The sequence below is a fragment of the Eschrichtius robustus genome, chromosome 20, assembly GCF_028021215.1.
Source record: "Eschrichtius robustus isolate mEscRob2 chromosome 20, mEscRob2.pri, whole genome shotgun sequence".
Lineage (NCBI taxonomy): Eukaryota > Metazoa > Chordata > Mammalia > Artiodactyla > Eschrichtiidae > Eschrichtius > Eschrichtius robustus.
In genome coordinates, this window is record NC_090843.1 from 57,274,164 (window position 1) to 57,298,692 (window position 24,529).

The 24,529-nt window shown below is 50.0% G+C and overlaps 1 protein-coding gene and 1 long non-coding RNA gene across 4 annotated transcripts in view; one reads left to right on the forward strand and one right to left on the reverse strand.

Moving 5' to 3' along the window:
* Window positions 1-988: 988 nt before the first annotated feature.
* PELP1 (proline, glutamate and leucine rich protein 1) lies at window positions 989-24,396 on the forward strand. Its single transcript, XM_068531096.1, has 17 exons — window positions 989-1,396; window positions 9,145-9,209; window positions 9,591-9,696; window positions 14,297-14,446; window positions 14,674-14,745; window positions 19,006-19,065; window positions 19,375-19,525; window positions 19,711-19,840; window positions 19,988-20,075; window positions 20,537-20,625; window positions 20,705-20,821; window positions 20,941-21,088; window positions 21,230-21,389; window positions 22,099-22,154; window positions 22,298-22,504; window positions 22,642-24,102; window positions 24,247-24,396. Exons 1-17 carry the CDS (start codon window positions 1,148-1,150, stop codon window positions 24,337-24,339), a joined length of 3,402 nt encoding a protein of 1,133 aa, XP_068387197.1. The 5' UTR covers window positions 989-1,147; the 3' UTR covers window positions 24,340-24,396.
* The window catches only part of LOC137755110 (uncharacterized), a 164,810-nt gene continuing 155,534 nt past the window's right edge, over window positions 15,254-24,529 (reverse strand). For 2 of the 3 annotated variants that reach the window (XR_011071963.1, XR_011071965.1), the window contains exons 5-6: window positions 21,606-22,477; window positions 15,254-20,829 (exon numbers count right to left, since the gene is read on the reverse strand). This is a non-coding gene — a long non-coding RNA (uncharacterized lncRNA). The remainder of the gene's footprint in view (window positions 20,830-21,605; window positions 22,478-24,529) is intronic. The other variant, XR_011071964.1, reaches the window with a different exon arrangement.

Consider the following 24,529-nt stretch of genomic DNA (forward strand, 5'->3'; position numbering starts at 1 on the left):
CTGAAGGGCTTTAAGCAGGGAGTGACAAGAACTGACTTCCATCTGAAAAGACCACTCTGGTTGCTGCGTGGAGAAGGGAGTACAAAGGGCCAGAAGGGGAGCAGGGAGAGCAATGAAGAGGTCACTGCAGGAGGCTAGCATAAGAGGCCACGTGAGAGAGAATGGTTACTTGGCCCAGCGTGTCACTGGAGTTGGAGAAGTAGAGAAAAATGAACCCTACTGGGTAGTATATTTTGGAGGCAGAATGCCAGGACTTGAAGAAGGATTAGATAAAGTGCGATAAAAGAGGAAAAAAGATGACCCTTGCATTTGAATCTGGGATTTGAATTTTATTAGATTCAAATTATGAAGATTTTGTGTACAAAAAAATGCACAGAAGTATTAGGGTGTTCACTAAAGTGTTTGTATTTTTTTAAAAAAAGTGTTTGTATTAGTTAAAAACTGGAGCAGCTGGAAGTACTCAGCAATAGAATTGTGAACTCGTGGTGCGCCCATTTCATTGTACCGCGCCGCTTAAAAAACGGCGTAAAGTTGCCCACAATATATATCGAGTGACAAAAGCCAAGTGCAGACCCCGCTCTTGTAAAATATACTCTGTATTTATGTGTTTGTGGATAGACTAATATTAGGAAAGTATACACATCACTGGGGGAAGGACTTGGGGGAGAGGGAGTTTCTCTTTTTACTTTATGCCCTCTTTATTGTTTGAATTTGTATTTGCAAGGCACGTGTATTGTATCATTTCTGTCGTTGTAAATGTAGTTAACAATATCTATGATTTCAGACAACGAGGCCAGTTCCTTAGGTATCAGTGATGCCTAGATCGAAAGTGTCCTGCGATTACGCTACGTTAAAGGCTAGCTTTTGGACTCCGTCGCCTGTAGTCCTGACCACGTGTTCTTTAACCGCCACTGGTCCGCCCTCCCACCCTCGACCCAGCCCACCGACCAGGCCTTGACACCCCGGGAACTAAACACCCACAGCTGGGGCGTCCCGGCCCTTCCACGCCGCGCATGCTCCCTCCCAGCCGGCGAGCGGACTGCAAAGCGCAGGACCAAGGCCCCCTCCTCACGCCCCCTCCCCTCGAGGAGTCCGTCGCGGGGTATTTGCGTCATCGCGCCACGCCACCTCCAGAGCCCGGGTGAAGATGGCGGCAGCCGTTCTTAGCGGGCCGTCTGCGGGCTCCGCGGCTGGGGTTCCCGGCGGGACCGGGGGTCTCTCGGCGGTGAACTCGGGCCCGCGTCTTCGCCTGCTTCTGCTGGAGAGCGTGTCGGGGTTGCTACAGCCGCGAGCTGGGTCCACCGTTTCTCCTGTGCACCCACAAGTCCGCTCGGTCCCACATTTGCCGGGGCTCATGTGCCTCTTGCGGCTACATGGGACGGTGGGCGGGGCCCAGGTGAGTCTGTAGTCCGCAGGCCCACGGCCCTGTTGGAAGGTTGGCGCAGCTTTTGTGCACCGGGGTCTTGGTGTACTGCAGCTGCAGTGGAGAGGTGGAGGGAAGGAAAGCTGGGGGCAGAAAGCGGATCCAGGTATCACTCTGGACGAGATTCACGCATTTCTCCTTTATCAGCCGTGAGTCGAAGAAACTCGGAAGAGGAAGGGCCTCGTTTTCTCTACTGCTGGGCTATCGGTAGACACGCATGAATGGGTTCGATCCCAGGCCCCGTCATTCACTAGATGTATGATCTTTAGCTTCTTTTTCACCCGGAAGTATCTGTTTTGGGGCTTGTTTCGACTGAGTGAATGGATGTAGTCAACAAATATTTATTGAGCTCTTACTGAGGGCTAAATCCTGGGCGCTCCAGTTATAGATGCGATGGCGATGAACAAAATGTTACAAAACACTATGAGAATTGTATAGTAGGGACCTCTAACCTAATCTGGAAAATTGCAGAGATTTTCTTGAGGTACTGGAGTTTAAGTTGAGATCCCCAAAGATAATCATAGGAGTTGGGTAAGGGAAGAAAATAGGAGGGGCGGTTCAGTCAGTGAAAAGCTCATGTGGCAAGGTCCTCTGGTAGGAACTGAAAAGAAGGGCATTGTGCTTGAGGTTCAGAGATGGAGGGGAAGAGAGTGGCCGCTATGAGGTGAGTAGGCAGTGAACAGATCATGCAGCGCTTTGTAGACTGGTTTAGAAGAGTCCTTTGGATTATACACAGAATAGAATCTAACTTCCATTCAGTCCTACAAGCTAGAAACCCAGATGTCATCCTAAACACTTTCTTTTTGCTCACACACCTCCGTATACAGTCTGTTAAGTCCTTTTGATTTTATTCTCTAAGTAGCTTTCAGATCTGTCCACTTCTTTCCATATCTTTCCCATTGCCCCCATCCTGGCTGTAACCCCCATCATCTTACCCAGATTCCAAGAAGACATAACTGTCTAACCTATGGTAGGTTCACCTTTAATATTATCTCCCGTGCTCCATCTTCTCCCCCTAACCCTCCCCCAAATTCTGTTCATCCTGCAAGACCCGTGTACATGAGTTCTTCCTTGTCCAGCATTTGTTACCGGGATCTTCCCAGCTCTATGCTTCCTTCCAGGAAGAGGGTTATCACAACCTGCCGGGTGGTTCAATAATCTTAGCCCCAAATTTATTAGAGATGACCTCATTTATTTATTAGTCCTCACTGAGGGTGACAAAACTGTGCCTCTGGTATCTCAGCCCAGTTCCCCTCCTGTGATTCATGTGGTTCCTAAGTATTTCTGAAATATTATCTATTCTGTTTATAAATGTGTGATTTCCGTCATCATCTCTTTCAAGTCTTCCCCTCCCTCAAGGCGAGCTACATGAACTTAATGTCTTGCTTAATTTCTCTTAAGTGTCTAAAGTCTAGAAGCATTTTTTTAAAAATTGAAGTATAATTGATTTACAGTGTTGTGTTAGTTTCTGCTGTACAGCAAAGCGACTCAGTTACACACATATATACATTCTTTTTTATATTCTTTTCCATTATAGTTTATCCCAGGATATTCAATACAGTTCCCTGTGCCATACAGTAGGACCTTGTTTATCCATTCTATATGTTTTGATATAGCTTATATCTACTAACCCCAAACTCCCAGTTCATCCCTTGCCCACCCTCCCTTCCCCTAGAAGAATTTTGAGTAAAGAGTCTAAGGGTGATGTGGGAAACACCTTTAAATTGCCTGTACTATATTTTTGGATATATCTTGCCTTGAATTTTTTTCTGCTTCTCTGTGTTGTATTGAGTTCTCATAACATGGAACTGTGTGGTGGGTTTCCTTCACTTCCTTGTAGATTTTCATTCAACAAAGATTTTTTGAGTATCTCTTATGTGTTACCTACTATTCCTCATCTCTAGGTAGATAAGTAAGACATCATCCTTTTCCTTGGAGAATTTCTAGCTTAGCTGAGATGAGAAATGAAGGTAAGTAAATAGGCCTGGAGCTTGACAGAAAAAGAGATCCATTGATTGGCCCATCCATCTACGCTTAATCACCAACTTTGCTTTCCCACAGGTACTGCAAACTCAGTAGTTCCAAAATGGAACTACCTGAGCACAGTTCACAATTTCTGGCTTGCATTATGGCAACTGGTCTCCTTGCTGTCAGTCTTGCTCTTTTTAATTCATTTCCCACACAACAGCTGATCCTGTTTGTAAAATCCTTAACCTGTTTGCTGCCTTTTAAAATCCTTAAGCACCTGAACTTTCCTGCCTCAGGGCCTTTGCACTTGTGCTTGGAATCTCTCCCTGTGCTGCCTCTCCATACCTGCCCCCCACCCCCCGCCACTCCCCAGCCGCAATCCCCCAAATCTTTTCAACTCAATGTTTGTTTGTCATTGCCTTTGGGAAACCTTTCCAAACCACCTATGATTAGCTGTTCTTTATTACACCATATGGAAATTATTTATTCATTGTACACATACACTCAACCTCCTTCCGCCATACCCACACAACTGGGCTTTGATTTGTTTTTGTGTGTAGTTTAAAAAAAAAAAAACTTCTGGAAAATTTCAGATGACGCAAAAGTAGAGAAAATAGTATTTTTAACCACCCCCACCCCGGCCTGTGCTGTCTCTATCACCCAGATTTAACAGTGAACATTTTGCCGGTCTTGTTTCATTCCCACTTTCCCAACTCTGCCTCCAACCTCCCCTGCCCTCGGAGCATTTTATTTTTATTTATTTATTTATTTATTTATGGTTGCATCGGGTCTTAGTTGTGGCACAGGGGATCTTTCGTTGTGGTACGCAGGCTTCTCTCTAGTTGTGGCATGTGGGCTCAGTAGTTGCGGCACGTGGGCTATTTGTGACACGCGGGTTCCAGAGCGCATGGGCTCTGTAGTTGTGGCATGCGGGCTTAGTTGCCCCGCGGCGTGTGGGATCTTAGTTCCCCGACCAGGGATCGAATCTGCGTCCCCTGCATTGGAAGGCGGATTCTTAACCACTCGACCCAGGGAAGTCCCGCCCCCGAGCATTTTAAAACAAATCCTGTATCTCATTTCCCTTATAATTGCACATACTTTGAAGGACAGAGTGTCTTGTTCCGCCTTGTGTCCCTAGGGCTTTGTACTGTCCCATTCTCTGGCCAGTACCCAGTGATCTTCTTAAAAATATCAGTAAGATTAGAGCATTGTCCTGCTTAAAACCGTACACTAACTTATTGCACCAGGCCTTACATAGTGCGGCCTCTGCTGGCCTCTTGACCTCCCCTCACACGACTCCTGGCCTGTCTTCACTGTGCTCCAGCCACCCAGGCTGATCTCATTTCTGCAGCAGCTGAGGCCACTGCTCATCAGTTCCGTCACTCTTTGCTGGGAAACTCCTGGGGAGGTGAGCTGCTTGTTTAGATCCCAGCTTCCATGCCACCATTTCAGAGGAGCCTTTCCTGAGCACGCTGTTTTAAAATACAGTGGTCCTTCCCATTTCAGTCATTTTCTGTCAGATTATTCTGTTTTGGTTCTTTCCTAGCGTTCATCACTATTTGAAATAAATTAACGTATTTATTATCTGTCATGTTCTCTCTTCTCTTCTTACCTTGTTTAAATTCCATTATAATCACTTCCTCACCCTTCTGCCTTCATTGTACTTGCCCGGCAACACCCCGTCTGTGTTAAATCCAACTCTGTTTATTTGGTGCCTGTACCTGTACAGCTCAGTGTGGCTGGAGATACATGTATCCTGGCTGGCTGGTCTCACTTTAAATTCATGGCTATCATCTTCTCAAGTGGACTCTTAGTGTTGCCTAGCAATCCTGTTACATTTCCACTTTCCTAGACAACCTCTGATTACTTCTCTCCATCCTCACTCTTAGCTGATGACCTCACTTCCCATTTCAGTGAGAAAATAGAAACGGGGATGGGAATTCCCATAGGCTGCCGCCACCACATCTGCCAGCTTACCTGTGTCTCTGCTCGTATGCTCTGCCTTCCCTCCCATTACTAGGGGTGAGCTGGTCCATGCCCCTACTCAGGCCAGCCCTCTACTTGTACATGACATCTATCTCCTCTGCATGTACACAAGTCCATTGCTTCTCCACTTGTTCATCATCAGCTTTTCCCGCTTTGTTAGGTCGTTTTCATCAGCATATAGCTCAAAACCGCTTTAAAAAAAGTCCCCCTTCCAGCTCCTGCCCCATTTCTCTGCTTCTCTTTATGGCAAAACTCTTTAAAAGAGTTGTTTGCACTTGTAGTTTCTCCCATTCTTCTTTTTAAAAAAATAATATTACTTTGAAATGATTTACAATTTATAGAAAATTTGAAAGAATATACCCTTCCCCCAGATTCCCCGAATGTCAACATTTTAAATGCATATTTGTTTTATCATTCTCTGGGCATATTTTTTCTGGGTCCATGAAGGAGGAAGTTGCAGACATGATGCCCTTTTGCCTGTAAATTCTTCAGCGTGCATTTCCTTAAAAACGACGTTCTGTTACATAACCGCATTCCATCATCAAACTCAAAATCAATATCAGTACCATAAGTGATTTAATCTATAGATCTTATTCCAGTTTTGTCAGTTGTGCTAAAAGTGTCCTTGATAGCAAAAGAAAAATTTCTTACGATCTTGACATTTTTGAAGAGTACAGGATAGTTATTTTATAGGATGTCCCTTAGCTTGGTTTGTCTGCTGTTTTCTGATGATTAGGTTCAGGTTGTGCAGTTTTGGCAGGAATACTGCAGAAATGATGTGTGACATTCTTGTCGCATCGTATCAGGAGGCACATAATGTCTCTTTGTCCCATTACTGGTGATGTTAACTTTGATCATGGGTTAAAGTGATATCTGCCAGGTTTCTTCATTATAAAGTTATGATTTTTTTCCTGTGGGGAGATTATGTAATTTTGTGTCTTGTTACCCTTTCACCCGTTTTTTTAGTGTCCATTAAAGATTCTTCCCTGAACGAATCATTACCCTGATGGTTGTCCCTTAGAACTCATCCCATTTAGGCTTTTAGCTTAACTACTTCACCAAGATACTGCTTTACCAGGTAACTTGGTAAGTCTTGAAGGTCAACAATGATCACTGAAGATATCAAGTTCAAAGGTCAAATTTTGGTCCTCCTATTACTTGACTTGTCTGTAATATTTGTTACAGCTGATGACTCCTTTCTTGCAAAATTTTCTTCACTTGGCTTCTGGGATACCACTCTCTCTTGATTCTCCTCTTACCATACTGGTCACTCCTTCGTCGCCTTCTTTACTGGTTCCTCCTCTCCTCTCTAACATCTCAGGGTTTGAGTGCCCAAGAACCCAGTCCTTGTACTGCTTTCTTCCTCTGTTTACACTCACTCCCACAGTGAGCTGATCCAGTCTGATGACCGACAACTTCCCACATCCATACTCTGACCAGGATTTCTCCTAACTCCAAACTCAGCTACCCAGTGCCTACTTGGCATTAAATAGACATCCCAGACTTAACACCTGAAACTGAACTCCTGATTCTCAGCCCCAGACCTGCTCCTCCTGCGGTATTCTGCCGCCTAGTAAGTGACAGCTCCAGCTTTCTAGTTGCTCAGGCAAAAAACTTTGGAATTAGCTTTGCCTCTTTTCTTTATCTCCCACCCATATCCAGTGTGTTATCAAATCCTGTGGGCTCTACCTTCAGAGTATAACCACAACTTGATGCTTGAATCCCCACTGTTACCACGCTCTTTACACTGCCTCATCTCTCTCCTGGATCCTTAAAATAGCCTCCTACTTCCGTCTGCTTCTGCCTTCTTGCAAGGCGACTCAGGTGTTGTGGATGTGTTTTAAAAAATAAATTATGTCAAGTAATATCCCTTCTCTGCCTAATTCTCCTCTACCCCATGGCTTTTATCTTATTCAGAGTGAAAGTCAGCGGTTGCCTATATGACTCCAGAAGGCCCCACCCTGCTCCCGGGGCCTCGTCTCTCCCACGCAGTCTCCTCTAGTGACAGTTCACCTCCTTGCTGTTCCTCAGATACGCCTAGTGTGCTGTCATCTCACAACCTTTGCTCTTGGTCTCTGCTTTGCCTGGAACAACAAAAAGTTACCAGCATGCCTTTTTTTTTTTTAACAGTTTTATTGAGATGTAATTCACATACTTACAATTCACCCATTTAAATTGTACAATTCCATGGTTTTTAGTATTTGCAGAGTTGTGCAACCATCACCATGATCAATTTTAGAGCGTTTTCATCACTCCCAAAGGAAGCCCTATACCCATTGGTAGTCACTCCCCATTTGCCCCCAACCCCTCTCTGCTCTTCAGCCCAAGGCAACCACTAATCTACTTTTTGTCTCCATAGGTTTGCCTGCTCTGATGATTTCATAGAAGCGAATCATACAATATGTGGCTTTGGGGGTCTGGCTTCTTTCCCTTAGCATAATGTTTTTAAGGTTCATCCATGTCTCAGAACTTCAGTCCTTTTTATGGCCAAGTAATATTCCATTGTGTAGCTATACTACGTTTTGTTTATCCATTCATGGTTGATGGACATCTGGGTTGTTTCCAGTTTCTGGCTGTTATGAGTAATGTTGCTATGAATGTTCGTATACGATTTCTTATGAGAACACATGTTTTCATTTTTCTTGGGCATATGCTTAGGAGTGGTGTTGCTAGGTCATATGGTTAACTCTAACCTTTTGAGGAACTGCTGGGCTGTTTTCCAAAGTGGCTGCACCATTTTATATTCCTATCAGTGCGTGTGAGCGTATCAGTACACCTTGCTCTCACTTTCCTCTGCTCAACTAGCTTCTTAGAGAGGGCCCTGTGTCCACTCCACATAAAGTGCTGTCTCCCTTCCCTACTCCAGCCTCTCCTTTCCTTCCTCAGTTTATTTTTCCCCTTAGCACCTAGCACCTTCCAACATGCTATTTCTTATTTGGTCATTTGTTTATTTTCTGTCTCCTCTAACTAGAATATAAGCTCCCAGCACCTCAAACATATACGCTCCCTAGCACCTCAAACAGTGTCTCACGTAAAGTAGGTAAATAAATGTTTATTAAGTGAATCAACATTTCCCTTCATGAGAACAGGGACCGTATTTATTTTATTCAGCTCTGTATTCCTTCATCTGATTCAGTGCATAAGATGTGTTTGTTGAAAGAATGAATGATGAGTACAGTTAGGGAGATACAGGGCCCATTTGAGCATGGAGAGTTTACTTGTGGGAGGGCTGAGGAGGAGACCTCTTTCAGGGCTGCCAGAATGTGCAGGAAGGAAGCTCTGGTTGACTTGGTTTATGTTGGCATTAGCAGCTCGAAGGAAGCCAGGAACAGGAGGAGGGGGATTTGGGGTGAAGGAAGAAGGGATCAGATGAGTTTAGTGTCCAGTCAGCAAGCATTTAGGGATGTCCCTCTGCGCTAGGGGCTGTCTAGGGAAACGGGAAGGAGCCTGTCCTTGAAGTCTGGTAGCTGGGATGAGTCGGGCGGTCTAGCCTTCTGGGTAACACTAGTTTGTTGGGTGGGAAGTGGGGGAGGGGACAGGTGAGACGTAACTTGAGGAAAGCCCATGGGACAGGACAGGCTGCTGTGTGTGTCACCTACTGAAAATAGGGAAAAGGTTGTAGGCCTCTAGAGGAATGGTCTTTTGGCCTCAAAGGAGGCGTTACTTCAGAAAAGGCTTCGGAAACACCGGGGCAGGGAAGCGCTTGGAAAAATCCTGTGTCTTTAGCATCCTATTCCCGACTCACTTTCTTGTCTTCTTTCCTCCAGAACCTTTCAGCTGTTGGCGCGTTGGTGGGTCTCAGTAATGCACGTCTTGGTTCTATCAAAACTCGGTAAGTCTTTAACCCTGTTTTTTCTCCAGGGGGATGTTTCTTTAGGAAGAGGGCTGTACATCTGTGCATCCACTGTCACCACCCCACGGGTTCCTGAGATTTCTCCATTCCCAAGAAGGTGGAGAGTTTGATTCTTTTCATGAGTTCACTTGGCTTTGAACCCCACCTATTGCAGCTTCCAGGTTTCCTGTGCCCCACCTTCTGTTCCCTTCTTTCCTTGCTGCCCGCACCTCACTCCAAGTCCTCCAAGTATTTCAGGAGTTAGAAGCCGCCTTGGATCTGGAGGTGATGTGTTTCTCTAGCCAGTGAGCGTAAAAGGGCGATGAATTGCTTTCTCTGCAGTCTAGCCACCACCCACTTGTCACTCACCTTTCTTACAAGGTTTGAGGGCCTGTGTCTGCTGTCCCTGCTGGTGGGGGAGAGCCCCACGGAGATGTTCCAGCAGCACTGTGTGTCCTGGCTTCGGAGCATTCAGCAGGTCTTGCAGGTAAGGATTCAGCCGCCGCCCTGCCTCCCTCCCTCCCCCAGCCATGCCATATTCTCCATCCTGGATGTGGTACATCTTTGTGGCTTAGACATTTAGTTCTGAGGACAGAATAATTAGAAGCAGTTTTTTTTCTAGCAGGGAGGATGAGCTTCAAATAGAAACATCCTTTTAAACGTTTTGATATTTTTATCTACTGGGTTATTTTAATTCATCTGACCTTTCATACTCTGTAACCGCTGTTTCACATCCTTGTTAGCTTTTCTAATGAGTGACATCTCTAAAGTTCCTTTTCCCAGATGTTTGATTTTTTTAAATAATTAGTTTACTAAATTTTTTTTTTTTTTTTTTTTTTGGGGGGGCTACTCTCAGTTGCGGTGCGTGTGCCTCTCACTGCGGTGGCTTCTCTTGTTGCGGAGCACAGGCTCCAGGGGCGTGGGCATCAGTAGTTGCAGCACATGGGCTCAGTAGTTGTGGCTCTCAGGCTCAGTAGTTGTGGTGCACGGGCCTAGTCGCTCCATGGCATGTGGGATCTTTCCAGACCAGGGCTTGAACCCGTGTCCCCTGCATTGGCAGGCGGATTCTTAACCACTGCGTCACCAGGGAAGTCCCCCCAAATTTTTTTTTAATTTTTATTTTTTTGGCCACACCATTTGGCTTGTGGGATCTTAGTTCCCCAACCGGGGATTGAACCCGTGCCTTCAGCAGTGAAAGTGCAGGATACTAACCACTGGACTGCCAGGGAATTCCCCAGGTTTTTTTTTTTTTTTCCTAGTCCTCTCTTCCTCTTTTAACATTTAAATTTTTTCCTGCTTTTACATCCTTTGATGACGTCCCCACTTAGTTCTTCCGCAAGCATGTTCTGGGCACACATGGCAGGTTGTGTGCTAAGCTCTGGTGGAGAGATGTACTTGGACCCTGCTTTCAGGTGTTTAGAGTCTCTTGCAGGGGTTGGGAAACTTTCTAGGTGTCTATAGATAGTAAAATGTTTCAGGTTTTACGAACCACATATGGTTTCTGTTTTTTTTGGCTGTGCCTCACACACATGGGATCTTAGTTCCCCAACCAGGGATCAAACTCGTGCCCCCTGCTGGAAGCACGGAGTCCTCACCACTGGACCACAAGGGAATTCCCATGGTTTCTGTTGCGTAGTGTTTCTTTGTTGGTTTGTTTTCCAACCCTTTAAAAAAGTAAAAACCATTCTTAGCTTGTGGGCTGTGCAAAAACAGGCACCAACAGACCATGGTTTGCTGGTCTGTGTTCTAGTGGAAGAGAAGAATATTTAATTTATTTTTTTAAGTGCTTTTTATTTTATTTTTAAAATCTGTTTATTTTAAGTATTAATTTATTTATTTGGTTGTGCCTGGTCTTAGTTGCAGCTTGCCAGCTCCTTAGTTGTGGCACGTGGGCTCCTTAGTTGCGGCAGGTGGGCTCCTTTAGTTGTGGCACGCGGGCTCCTTAGTTGCGGCATGCGTGTGGGCTCTAGTTCCCTGACGAGGGATCGAACCCGGGCCCCCTGCGTTGGGAGCGCAGAGGCTTAACCAAGGAAGTCCTGGAAGAGAATAATTATACAATGAGTGTGAAAAGATAAACTTCGGTAGGTGCTCTGGAGGTAAAGAATGTAGTTCTCTGAGAGCATGTAACGAGAGAATCTGACCCAGACTGGGGTGGTGTGGGTGGTGGTGATCAGGGTCAGTGGTTCAGGGAGGGCTGTTCTGATGAGTAGGAGTGAACTGGGCTGAGAGTTTTCTAAGTGTTCTAAGCCTGCAAAAGTCCTGAGAGAAAAGGAGTTTGACTCATTTGAAGAATTATAGGCAGGCTGGTGTGGCTGAGGTTAATGAGATGCAACCGGGGAGGTAGGTGGATGGGGACCAGGCTGTGTGTGGCGTTGTAGGCATATTAGGGAGTTTGGCTTTTATTCTCAGAACAGTGGGAATTCATGGAAGGTTTTGAGTAGGGGGAAGGAGGTGGTGGTAGTGGTGACGTGATCAAACTTTCATTTGGAAATACCACTCTGGCTGCTGTGTGGAGACAGGATTAGAAAGGAGTCAGAATGGCAGCAGAAAGACCACGAGGAAGGTACTAAGGTAACCTAGGAGAGCATTCATGGTAGCCTGGACTAGGGCGGCAGCTGCAGACATGATGAGAAGTAGGTGAGAGATTTAGAGGCAAAGAGGGATTTCAAGAGAGATTTAGAGGCAGAATAGACAACAGGTCCTGATGATGGAATAGCGTCAGGGAAAGGATGTGTCCAGGATGACTCCTGGGTATCAGAACATTGGAAGACAGCCAGGTTCCAAGGGGAGTGGTGAAAATAACATGAGTATGGTCTTGGGCATTCAGTAGAGGCCCCCAGGAAGCATACCCTTGACCTAGTGTGCGTGGAAGTGACCAGATATCTCAGAGGGTAACCCTGAGGGTTCAGTGGGTGGGGGCTTCAGTCAATATGTTTTACAAAGAGGAAGAGTCCTCAGCGTTTAGATGGCAGCTGAAGCTGAGGATGAGGCTCAGATGATCAAGTTGAGTCCTTATACAGACTGGATCTTGAGACGCTCCACAGTCAATGGTCAGGTAGAGGAGGATGAGCTTACAAAGCAGACAAGACAGAGCAGCAGAAAGGAGGTAACCAGGATGGTGGGTTGGATGGAATTCAAATACTTCAGGGAAGACGGAGGAGTCATTTCTCTTTATGCCCTTTTTTTTTTTTTCAAGTTTATTTATGTATTTATTTATTTTTGGCTGCGTTGGGTCTTCGTTTCTGTGCGAGGGCTTTCTCTAGTTGCGGCAAGTGGGGGCCACTCTTCATCGCGGTGCACGGGCCTCTCACTATCGCGGCCTCTCGTTGCGGAGCACAGGCTCCAGACGCGCAGGCTCAGTAGTTGTGGCTCACGGGCCTAGTTGCTCCGTGGCATGTGGGATCTTCCCAGACCAGGGCTCGAACCCGTGTCCCCTGCTTTGGCAGGCAGATTCTCAACCACTGCGCCACCAGGGAAGCCCTCTTTATGCCCTTCTGAGCTGGAATAAGACGAGGACTGAAAATTTTTTTATCGGATTTAGCAACTCAAGGGTAATGAGACTGTGAAAGTGTTTCTGGTGGAGCAGTGGACACTGAAGCCAGGTTGCCCTGGGATGAGCAGTGCGTGGGAGAAGGAGTGGAAATGGAGAAGGTAGGCAGTCCTGTCAAGACGTCTGGCTCTGCTGGTAAGAGAGAGAAACTGGGCAACAGCTGAGATTGGGCAAGTGGAGTACGGGCTCAGGAGAAGGACTTTTAGGATGGGAGAGACTGGAGCATGCACCAGTGTCAGTAGGAAGAACCCTTTTGAGAGGGATTGGAGAGAGGGGGCCAGTTAACAGTGTAAGGTTCTGAGAAGAAGGGAGGGGGGACTATCTAAAGCACCGAGGAGGGGTTGTCCTTGGATGGGAGGAGCATCTCCTCTAGTGGGACAGGAGGAAGGAGAGCGGGGATGAGGATGGAGATGGAGTTTTCAGTTTGGTGGTGGGAAGCTGAGGGAGTGCCCGTCTTTGGGCTCCAGCTTTCTCTGAAGTTGCAGGTTGGGTTATACAGAAGTGACGGTGGTGGGAGCGGGGCTGAGGAGCCGAGGGAGTTAACCAGCGAGAGGTGCAGGAGGATTGCTGGACGGTGTTGAGGCCCGCTTGTGGTTGGTAGGCCCACTGAGTCGGACTTTCTAACAAGCATTCTTGTTTGTTTCATTGACACGTGGCATCTGGTCTAGCAGGGGGTAATGTGCTGAAGGCTTTTGCCTTAGATACATGTTAATTTTCTAGAGAAGTCCTTCTAAATTCAAGCCGTTTTTCCTCCATGAGTTCCACAGTAGGTCTGAGACAGCCAGAAGCAAGCTTGGCGAGGTGGGGCGGTTTTGTTTTGGCTGAGACTTTTTTTGTGGTCTGAGAAGTGCTCCTCTCCATTCCTCGCAGGGAAATGTAGTCTGGGAGCAGCAAGAAACTCTTGAGATGGTCTAGTCAGGCAGATCTTTAAAGTATGGCTTTGTTACCTTTTTTTCCCCCAAATTCCTCGGACCCTCAGACACGCATAGCACTAAAATGTGAACACATGTCCCGTCTGTAGATAAATGTGTTACTTCGGATGCTCCATATCTCTAATACACTCTGTCCCCAGTGGATTTTTTTTTTTTTTTTTTTAACAAATCTATTTATTTTTGGCTGCGTTGGATCTTTGTTGCTGCGCGTGGGCTTTCTCTAGTTGCGGCGAGCGGAGGCTGCTCTTAGTTGTGGTGCGCGGGCTTCTCATTGCGGTGGCTTCTCTTGTTGCGGAGCACGGGCTCTGGGCACGCGGGCTTCAGTAGTTGCAGCACACGGGCTCAGTATTTGTGGCGCACGGGCTTAGTTGCTCCGCGGCATGTGGGATCTTCCCGGACCAGGGCTCGAACCCGTGTCCCCTGCGTTGGCAGGCGGATTCTTAACCACTGTGCCACCAGGGAAGTCCCTGTCCCTAGTAGATTTGATGGTAATGCTGACGTTAACTGTGGTGTTTGTCAAAAGCCCCATGTTGTCATACCTCTCGTTCCTCCTTTTGGTGACCATGAAGGTGAGGTTGGGAGCATGGGGTGTTGTTGCTCTTTAGTCCCAGGACCCGCCCCCCACGATGGAACTGGCTGTGGCTGTGCTGAGGGACCTACTCCGCTATGCGGCCCAGCTTCCTACACTCTTCCGGGACATCTCCATGAACCACCTCCCTGGCCTTCTCACCTCCCTGCTGGGCCTCAGACCAGAGGTGAGACGCCTCCCCTTGGCCCCTCGCATTGCTTGCCCTCACTGACACCCATTAGGTTAAAGAATGTGATGGAAGTGATTGGGGAATAGGATTGAAGAAGTGAGAAGAGGTCGGGGCCAAGAAAAAGTATAAGGAGAAGGGACCCTGAGGGGCGGGTGGTGGGGTGGAGATGGGGTCGGGGGGCATTGGGCTCTCGGCCTCTTCCTTACTTTCTGTTTTTCCCCCAGAGTGAGCTCTCGGCACTGGAAGGAATGAAGGCTTGTATGACCTATTTTCCTCGGGCGTGTGGGTCTCTCAAAGTAAGTGTTCATGGGAATTCGTCTTCCCACCAACATAAACCTTCATAGCCGTCTTACCTCAGATTCCGGTGCTAAGGTTTCTAAGCTCCTGTCTCCACAGCTCTAATTATGCCACCTCGTAGCTTTAAATGCGTTCTCATTTAATCCTCACAGATAAAGAAATAGAAATTAAGTAACTTGCCTAAGAACTGATGCCAAAGCTCGGGCTCTTACCCCTGGACTCTTTCCTCTCTCTGCCCTGCTTTCTCTGTACCTCTAGAATGCCCTGCCCATTTTTCTACCATCTTGTTTTACTTTGTTCCTAAAGCTCTTATGATTTCCTCTGGGAAGGCTTCCTGACTTATTACTTCCCTATATCAACTTCCCCAGCGCTTCTCTCTCCTGATTTTCCTGACTAATCTCCCACTCTGTCCCCCGAACTGTCATGGCTGCACAGCAGAGCCTTATTAGGGCAAACAGGCAGGGTGGCCGTGGGTCAGGTGAGGGAGGAAGGAGGTCAGTGAAAGAATTAGAGTTTTATTTTCAAGGAGATAAAATAACAAATATGAATGGTTATGAAATTCTGCCAAAGCAGTAACAGTTAAAGGGCCTTTGGAATTGGTACATTTATTGTTTGCAGAATAATTCGATGCCAACGAGTACCTAAGAACAAATAGGTGTTCTCCTGTCGATTAGATGTTCTCTCTTGTTTTGATACACTCATCATTGCTTGACAAACCGTTGGGCACCCCCCTTCTCAGATGGAAGCACAAACCTATGGAGAACTGGAATTAACGGCAAATTAATAATTTTTTTTGTATAACTCATGTGGTTAATCACAGTAATTGGTAATACTATACTCAGTATTACCAATTAAGGGGGAGTTTGCCATTCAAGTTATCTTGAAAGTAAGCTCACATGGTTCTATGACCAAGTTAAGAAAGTAAAAGGGAAAGGGAACTGGTACTTAGTAGAACTGGTACTCACTATGTGCCAGCCACTCTGCTGTGTGTCTTCTCATTTTACAGTAATTCTGTAGTGCTGGTGTCACCGAATTAAACAGGAGGAAACGGGTCCAGAAGGGTTTGACTAACACAAGCCTGTGTATCTGGTAGTTGTGGAACCAGGGTGCGAGTGAGAACTATTTGTCCTTCATGCCCATGTTTTTCCCACCAAACCAAACTCCCCAGGCACTTTTAAGCACGTGGACAGGATTGACAGACAGGCTTCCACACTGATGCCGGCTCTGATCAGTTGTTTGTTAGTGGCTTGGGAAGGATCGTGAGCCTGACGCGGAGCTCTGCGGGCATATGCGCTGTGGTCTGGGAGTGGTACTTGCGGAGACTTTGGTAACTGGTTACTTGCAGTATTTGAAAAGCCCTGGAGCAGATGATATTTCTCAGTGAACGTGGGTCACCTCCTTGCTGATGCTTTGTTTTCATATGACTGCCACTAATGGCAGGTAGTAGAATCTTTGGGTAGCAGGGCAGGACTTTGTCAAGAAGGCATTTGGAGTAACTTGGGGATTTTATTAAAGTTTTTTTTTTTTTTTAACTAAAGTTTACTAAGTTTCGTTTACTAAACTAAACTTTCTTCTAAAATGCTCTGTAAGTTAACTTCTCAAATTACACAGGCTAGATCTTTGTCTCTGACCCCTCATTGGTCAAAGTATGTGAGGTTTTACTGCATATGCCTGCTTTGATTCAGCTTGGTTTGGGGTTATCTATACCCACCTGCATCCCCCCAGGAAGTGCAGGGAGAACTGAGTGTTATCTGTGGGGTCAAGATTTGAGTAGTCAGACTAGCCTGCCCGTGAGTCCTCTGCTAGTGCCCCTTAATTTTTGTTGTGAGTGGTCAGGAGAATTCATCTATAACTAACTCACAGCCTTTTGTCAGACGTGTAGTTTTTGAAGTTATGGCCTGCATTTTAAGTACCCTCTCCAAACCAAACAACAAAACTTTCATATGTTGTTATGGGGTGCATATGCCTTTATTTCTCTAAGAATACAGTGTCATCTGGAGAACTTCCCTCTGTTGAGGAGTTTGGCTTTGTCTGTTGCCAACATGGCAGATAAGAATCTGTCTTGTGTGGAGGCCCCAGGGGCAGTTTGTACTTGAAATGTCGTGCAGACCAGTACTTAGGAAACTGATAATTGGAGTGTTTATCTATTCTCTATTCCATCCCCCAGAAGCTCCCAGGGCAATTGCAGTCTCCAAGCTCAGGATTACCCCCCCCAAATGAGGTATCTCAAGCATTCTGAGTCCCTGAAGTCAGTCCTGTAGAGGCTTTACCTTTCCTCCTCGACAGATTATTTGTTCCCTGGAATGAGTGGGAAGACTCACCCCACTCTTAAGAGACACCCAGGACATACTGTGTGTGCACGCGGGCTTGCGTTTCAAGTGAAATGTTCCAAGTGAGCCATTACTTTGGTTTGCTTTGCAGGTCATTTGGGGTAGACCTGTGGCCAGAGCCACGTCCCTGTACTTTGCTTGACTGCAGTCACATAAGCAGACTTTTGGTGGCCTCAGCCCAGCTTTTTGACTCAGAGTCTCAGGGAAAGCGTGAGCAGTAAGTTGGCCAAAAGGGCTGAGTGCCACTGTAGATAAGGCTTTGGCGACTCTCTATCAATCAGTCATCCTTGGAGAAGCCGGTGAATCAGGAGACCTGTGGGCGGTTGCTGCTTTTGGTTTGAAGTGTTCAGAACCCTACCACACCAGACGTGAAAATGCTTTCCAAGTCCCAAGGGAAACGGTTCTAGGCTTTCTCATACCCTGGGGTCAGCTGTAACAGTGCTTGTCTCATGGTGAGAATCCTGCAATGGAACGTGGGAAACCAGATGTGGTTCCTGCCACAGGGCGATGGCAGGGAGCCCTTGGAGGGCTGCTTTCTGAACCCCACACTGCTAGACCTCCATGCCTGCTTCCTCCCATAAGTCCCCTGCTGCGTGCCTGGTGCCACTGTTGATTTGTCTTCCTTGTCTTCTGGAAGTTTACCTTTGTGCATGTGATGGCCCCATCCCCTGATGAAGTCCATACACACTAGCCTGGGATTTAAGGCCCCGGCCTGCTTCTCCATGGGCCTCTTGTGAGCCTGTAGCTCTCCTCATGGTGTCCCTCCCTCTGTCTCCTTATCCGGGTCCTCCTTTTTCTCCCAAACCCAGCTCAGTCCTGCCTCCCAGCATCAGTCCCTCCTGACCTTCCCTCTTTGGTTCCAGGTTATTGTTTTCCACACATTTGTCTTCCCGACTGTTACACCCACTGAAGGTGGAAATCCTGTTATACTTCAGTGTTCTCACCCTTTTTGTGCCGTAGACCTCTTCTCCGAATGTTTTTAAATCCATAAACTACATGGAATTGCAAGGGACACTGATTCTGTTGAAATGTATACTTTAAAAAATTGTGATTGGTAGAGTAGGATGTGCTTCTTTATTAACGCGTCAAATAACAGGATCCAGCAGCAGGTCTGGTAACTAAGTTTCAAATTAGTGATGCACGTGAATGATAATTCAAGATAACTGTTTACAACTATATGTAATGTGAAATGAAAATAAGTGATTTCTGATGGTGACAGTCAGAGGTATTGCTAATACTACTGTGGCTTTTTGTCTACATTTATAGTAAAAAAAAAAAAAAAAATTATACTTCATTTACAGGTTAGTGAAAATGATTAAAAAACATTTCCCTTCCATGTTCACAGGCCCCTTTGATTCTACCTCCAGATAGATGGGGCCCCAGTTAAACACTCCTGCGCCGGCGCCTTCACATGGCAGGCGGAGTCCTGTTGTTGGCTAACTGACAGGCCGCTGCTCTGAGATGTGCTACCTCAGTCCTGCCGGGCAGCCTTTCCTTCTCTCTCCACCTTGTCCTGCCCTCACACCTCTGGTTAGTGCCGCAGCTCTCAGCTTGGACCCTTGCTTCTTGTCTGAGCTGGCAGGGAGTTGGGGCGTGGAGGTAGCTGCTTTTCAGTGCTGTGTCTTTGGCTTGAGGGAGATGACTGTCATTTTGCAAAGACTGGCAGGAGGGGGCCCAGTCGTCTGTGGGACACAGGCCTCAAACAGGGAGGCTAAGGACAAGAGGCGACGTTCAGGGTGTCTTTCTACCATGAGAGCATGTCTGCACCCAGGCACGGTGCCCCTTAGAGTGTGGTGCTTCTTTGTCTGCAGGAAAGAAAAAGGCCTTAGATCCTGGGCCTCGATTCTGCTGCTGGGAATGGGCAGGGTCTATGTCTCTGGCCCTTGAAGCTGACTCACCAGCCTCTCCCTTTCTTTCCCTCTAATCCAGGGCAAGCTGGCCTCATTTTTCCTGTCTCGGGTGGATGCCTTGAGCCCTCAGCTCCAGCAGGTAAAGGGAAAGGAGGGAGATGGAGAGCCTGGGGTCTGAGCTGGAGCTTCTTTTATCTCTCTTTCTTTGTTTTTCTGTCTGTTACTGCTTTTCGACCACAGTCTCACTCCCCTCCCTGTTAACATACACAGTAAACACAAGTCATGACTTCTGCCCCCGTGTTTCCACCTGTGTCTTTCTGCCCCGTCGTCCCTTCCATTTTCCCTCAGAGCTCTCTTTGATCTCCGTCTTCCTGGGCATTGGTGGGGCTGGGATTCCGTGGCCGGGCTGGATTCCCATCTGACCAGGGTTCCAACCTCTCTCCTGCAGTTGGCCTGTGAGTGTTACTCCCGGCTGCCCTCTCTAGGGGCTGGCTTCTCCCAGGGCCTGAAGCACACGGACAGCTGGGAGCACGAGCTGCACAGCCTGCTGGCCTCTCTGCACAGCCTGCTTGGGGCCCTGTATGAGGGAGTGGAAACGGGTAGGGACTGTGGCTGGTGTGGTCAGTGGCACAGCGGTGAGGGAAGCAGAGGGGTGGTCGGGACAGGCGGGGCCTTTGCGTTCTAGGCAAGAGGAATTAGAATATGGGTGGGTCCTCCACCAGAATGAAGGAGGAGGGGGTGGAAGACAGACCTGGCGTGTGAAGGTGGTTGTGTTTCTGTCCAGCTCCTGTGCAGTACGAAGGCCCTGGGGTGGAGACGCTGCTCTCCCCCTCAGAAGATGGCGATGCCCATGTTCTTCTCCGGCTTTGGCAGAGGTTTTCCGGGCTGGCCCGCTGCCTGGGGCTCATGCTCAGGTGTGTGAGTGTCGGAGGGAGCGAGGGCCGGGAGCAGGAGGGGCTGAGATGGGCGTCATCTTCATCACGAGGAGGGAGGTTGAGGGTGGGTGTGGAGTCCCCCTGGGGACCCCGCGCTGAGGATCTCCCTGCTCTGATTCTCTTTAGCTCCGAGTTCGGGGCTCCTGTGTCCGTCCCCGTGCAGGAAATCCTGGATCTTATCTGCCGGACCCTCAGCGTCAGTGCCAAGAACATCGTAAGTGGAGTTTGTCTCCTGTTCACAGCACTTGCCCAGGATCCAGGGCAGCCAGGCAAGCAGTGTGGGCTGTGGCTCCCAAAGTGATGTTGCCTGAGGTTGCCCCGGCCAGCTCCTTCCCTCTCCAGAGGCCGTTATTCCCGTGCTCCCGGCACACGCACAGCAGTGCCGATTCGCTCCCGTGTTGCGGGCGCACTTGTAGCAGATGCTTCCTCAGGGGAGGGTGAGCTGGGGGTCAGCTGCGTCACTGCCGCGAGGTTCGGCCATCCCTCCCTTGTCCTCCTTCCAGGGTCTGTTGAGGAGGATGGCAATTGGATCTTGTTGGGGGAGTTGGGGTCGGGTGTGGGCTCCTTCCCTGCGTGCACATGTGTATTTAGTCACATGCGTGTATCCTGTCTCCATTTCTCTTGCTCTGCCTCACTTTCTTCCCCCACTCCTTGCTCTGCTAATTTTTTCCGCAGAGTTTGCTTGGAGATGGTCCCCTGCGGTTGCTGCTGCTGCCCTCCCTCCACCTGGAAGCCTTGGACCTGCTCTCTGCGCTCGTCCTCGCGTGAGTGGGGTCGGGCGGATGCGGTGCAGGGGCTGGGATGTGCTGGGCGCGGGGCTCACTGTTCTGTCTTCGCCCCCAGGTGTGGAGGCCGGCTCTTGCGCTTTGGGGCCCTGATCAGCCGCCTGCTTCCCCAGGTTCTCAATGCCTGGAGCATTGGGAGGGACAGCCTCTCTCCAGGCCAGGAGAGGCCTTACAGGTGACCATCTAGGAATAGAATAAAGGGGAGAGGGTGGGTGAGGGGGTGCCGGTGGACCGGGGGTGCCGGCGGCTGGGACATGACTCCCTTTCACAAGCTGCCCTCTGCTCCTCCCACAGCACCATGCGGACCAAGGTGTACGCTGTCCTGGAGCTGTGGGTGCAGGTGTGTGGGGCCTCGGCAGGAGTGCTTCAGGGGGGAGCCTCGGGTGAGGCCCTGCTCACCCACCTGCTCAGTGACATCTCCCCGCCGGCTGACGCCCTCAAAGTGAGTGAGGCCTCTGCCCCTGTCCCGGGACCCACTCCTGCACCCCTTGTCCTCACCAGCCTCGTCACCAGACACTGCCTTCTGACTGTCCTGCCTTCCCGTTGGCCTGTGTGTGTGATTTATGTTCCCCTCCCCCGCCAGCTGCGCAGTCCCCGGGGGAGCCCTGATGGGGGTTTGCAGACCGGGAAGCCCAGCGCCCCCAAGAAGCTGAAGCTGGATATGGGGGAGGCTATGGCCCCGCCCAGCCACCGGAAAGGGGACAGCAATGCCAACAGTGACGTGTGTGCAGCTGCGCTGAGAGGTGGGTGAGGCCTGGGCCCTGCACCTCGGTGCACCGGGATGGCCTGGGGTGGTAGCCCCGAACCAGTCGTTGAGGTGGAGGGTACAGAAAACATGCACACCCAGCTACGAGCCTGTGGAGAAGCCATGCCACCCCCCAGGGCTGCAGGGGGAATCTGGGGTCCTGCTGTTAGAGGGAGTGCTGGTGTCGACACTGCCCCTCCAGGGTCTCAGTTACCTTTGTTCGTGCATCCCCTCTCCGTGCCAAGTGCTGTTCTAGTACAGGAGGGCGGGGCCAGGAACAGGACGAAATCCCTGGGCCGTGGAGCTCACACTCCCCAGGCGGGCTGCTCAGTGGGCTTCCTGCTCTGACACAGTTGCTAATCTGGACGCAGAAGTGACTTTCTTTTGGGTCCCGTGTATTTCACTGCCCTCCAACCCCACCCCCGTGTGAAGGGAAGTGCCAGCTCTCCCCAAATACATAAGTGTACGTTTATAATGTACCTCCATCATCTATCTCATTTACATAATGTTGTCAACAGCCTTAGGTAGTAGGGGTACGTTTAGGATCCCCGTTTTATAGCTGAGAAAACAAACTAAGAGGAGTTACGTGACTTGCCCGAGGTGGGCCGCGGCAGAGCAGGGTGCTCAGCTGGGGCCACGCGCTTCAGAAGCCCTGGCTCGTCATCGTGTTAGCCGCCCACCTCCAACATACTGGTCTCCTTCCCCAGGCCTCACCCGGACCATCCTCATGTGCGGGCCTCTCATCAAGGAGGAGACTCACAGGGTGAGTGGAGCCTGGTGCCCACGGAGGTGGCAGGGGCCGCTGCTCTGTGCCTGTGGGGGGCTCATTCACACCGGGGAGTAGGCCCCGGAGAAGGGTTGGCTCGTCTCAGTGTCATCGCAAGGTGTGCTCTCTGTCCTTTTCAGAGACTGCATGATCTGGTCCTCCCACTGGTCATGGGCGTCCAGCAGGGCGAGGTCCTAGGCAACTCCCCGTATACCAGCTCGCGCTGCCGCCGGGAACTCTACCGCCTGCTGCTGGCTCTGCTGCTGGCGCCTTCTCCTCGCTGCCCGCCTCCGCTCGCCTGTGCCCTGCAGGCCTTCTCCCTGGGCCAGAGAGAAGACAGCCTTGAGGTAACTGCGGAGTGTGGCCAAATCCACCTCGTGGGTTCCTGGATTCTCTTGTTTCTGATGCTGGTCGGCATTCCCTCCCTGGTGCCATGAAGGCCCGTATCCCTGATGCTCGCCCTCGCCCTTTTTTCCCTCCTCAGGTCTCCACTTTCTGCTCAGAAGCACTGGTGACCTGTGCAGCTCTGACCCATCCCCGGGTTCCTCCCCTGCAGACCATGGGCCCTGCCTGCCCCACCCCTGCCCCAGTTCCCCCTCCTGAGGCTCCATCTCCATTCAGGGCTCCAGCTTTTCATCCCCCAGGCCCCATGCCCTCGGTGGGTCCCATGCCCTCGGTGGGTCCCATGCCCTCAGCGGGCCCCATGCCTTCCCCAGGCCCTGTACCCCCAGCGGGCCCCATGCCCTCAGTGGGCCCCATGCCCCCAGCACGCCCTGGACCTCCAGCCACAGCCAACCACTTAGGCCTCTCCGTCCCAGGCCTGGTGTCTGTATCCCCCCGGCTCCTTCCTGGCCCTGAGAACCACCGGGCAGGCTCAAATGAGGACGCCGTCCTTGCCCCTAGTGGCACTCCTCCACCTACTATACCCCCAGATGAAACTTTTGGGGGAAGGGTGCCCAGACCAGCCTTTGTCCACTATGACAAGGAGGAGGCGTCCGATGTGGAGATTTCCTTGGAAAGCGACTCTGATGACAGTGTGGTGATCGTGCCTGAGGGGCTGCCACCCCTGCCACCCCCACCCCCCTCGGGTACCACACCCCCCCCTGCAGCCCCGGTCAGGCCACCAACAGCCTCCCCTCCTGTGCCAGCCAAGGAGGAGCCAGAAGAGCTGCCTGCGGCACCGGGGCCTCTCCCTCCACCTCCTCCCCCTCCTGTTCCTGGCCCTGTGGCACTCCCACCACCCCAGCTGGTCCCTGAAGGGACTCCTAGTGGCGGAGGACCCCCAGCCCTGGAAGAAGATTTGACAGTTATTAATATCAACAGCAGTGATGAGGAGGAGGAGGAGGAGGAGGAGGAGGAGGAAGAGGAGGAGGAAGAGGAGGAGGAGGATTTTGAGGAGGAGGAGGAGGATGAAGAAGAGTATTTTGAAGAGGAAGAAGAAGAGGAAGAAGAGTTTGAGGAGGAGTTTGAGGAAGAGGAAGGTGAGTTAGAGGAGGAAGAAGAGGACGAGGACGAGGAGGAAGAGGTGGAAGAGGTGGAGTTCGGCCCGGCGGGCGGGGAGGTGGAAGAAGGAGGGCCTGCACCCCCAAGCCTGCCTCCAGCTCTGCCCCCTGCCGCGTCCCCCAAGGTGCAGCCGCAGCCAGAACCGGAACCCGGGCTGCTGCTGGAAGTGGAGGAGCCGGGGGCTGAGGAGGGGCCTGGGGCCGAGACGGCCCCCACACTGGCCCCTGAGGTGCTCCCCTCCCAGGGGGAGGTGGAGAGGGAAGGGGGGAGCCCCCCTGCAGTGCCACCACCTCAGGAGCTTGTTGAAGAGGAGCCCTCTGTGCCCCCACCCCTGCTGGAAGAGGGGGCCGAGGGTGGGGGTGACAAGGTACCACCCCCACCAGAAGCATCTGCAGCAGAAGAGATGGAGACAGAGGTGGAGGCGGCAGCTCTCCAGGAAAAGGTGAGCGGGCTGGGTGGGGAGGGTGGCTAGGGTGGGAAGGCACAGCGGTGGGGAGGAGTGGTGCTAGCTGCTTGTGCAGCCTGACCCACTCTTCAGTGTATGTGTATGTGACTGTTTTGGATTTTGTGTCTTTGTCCCTTAAAGGAGCAGGATGACACAGCTGCCATGCTGGCTGACTTCATCGATTGCCCCCCTGATGATGAGAAGCCACCACCTGCCACAGAGCCTGATGCCTAGCCCTCTCCCACACCTCCCACTCTTCGTTTCCAATAAAGTTATGTCCTTGGATAGCAACTGCTGCTTCTGCCTTTTGCCACCACAGTGTCCCCAGCCAGAAGCCCAAATGTCTGCTGGGCTTGTCCTGTACCCATAGTGTTTCCCAAATGTGTCCATGGCTGTCCTGTTAGCTCCACTGTCCAGAAGAGGA

Bases quoted from the DNA above. Each gene is read 5' to 3' on its own strand.
- PELP1 (XM_068531096.1), top strand. From the start codon at position 1,148: ATGGCGGCAGCCGTTCTTAGCGGGCCGTCTGCGGGCTCCGCGGCTGGG. The intron at 1,397-9,144 runs GTGAGTCTGTAG...TCTTTCCTCCAG, and splicing joins GGACGGTGGGCGGGGCCCAG to AACCTTTCAGCTGTTGGCGC. The intron at 20,822-20,940 runs GTGACCATCTAG...CTCCTCCCACAG, and splicing joins GGCCAGGAGAGGCCTTACAG to CACCATGCGGACCAAGGTGT.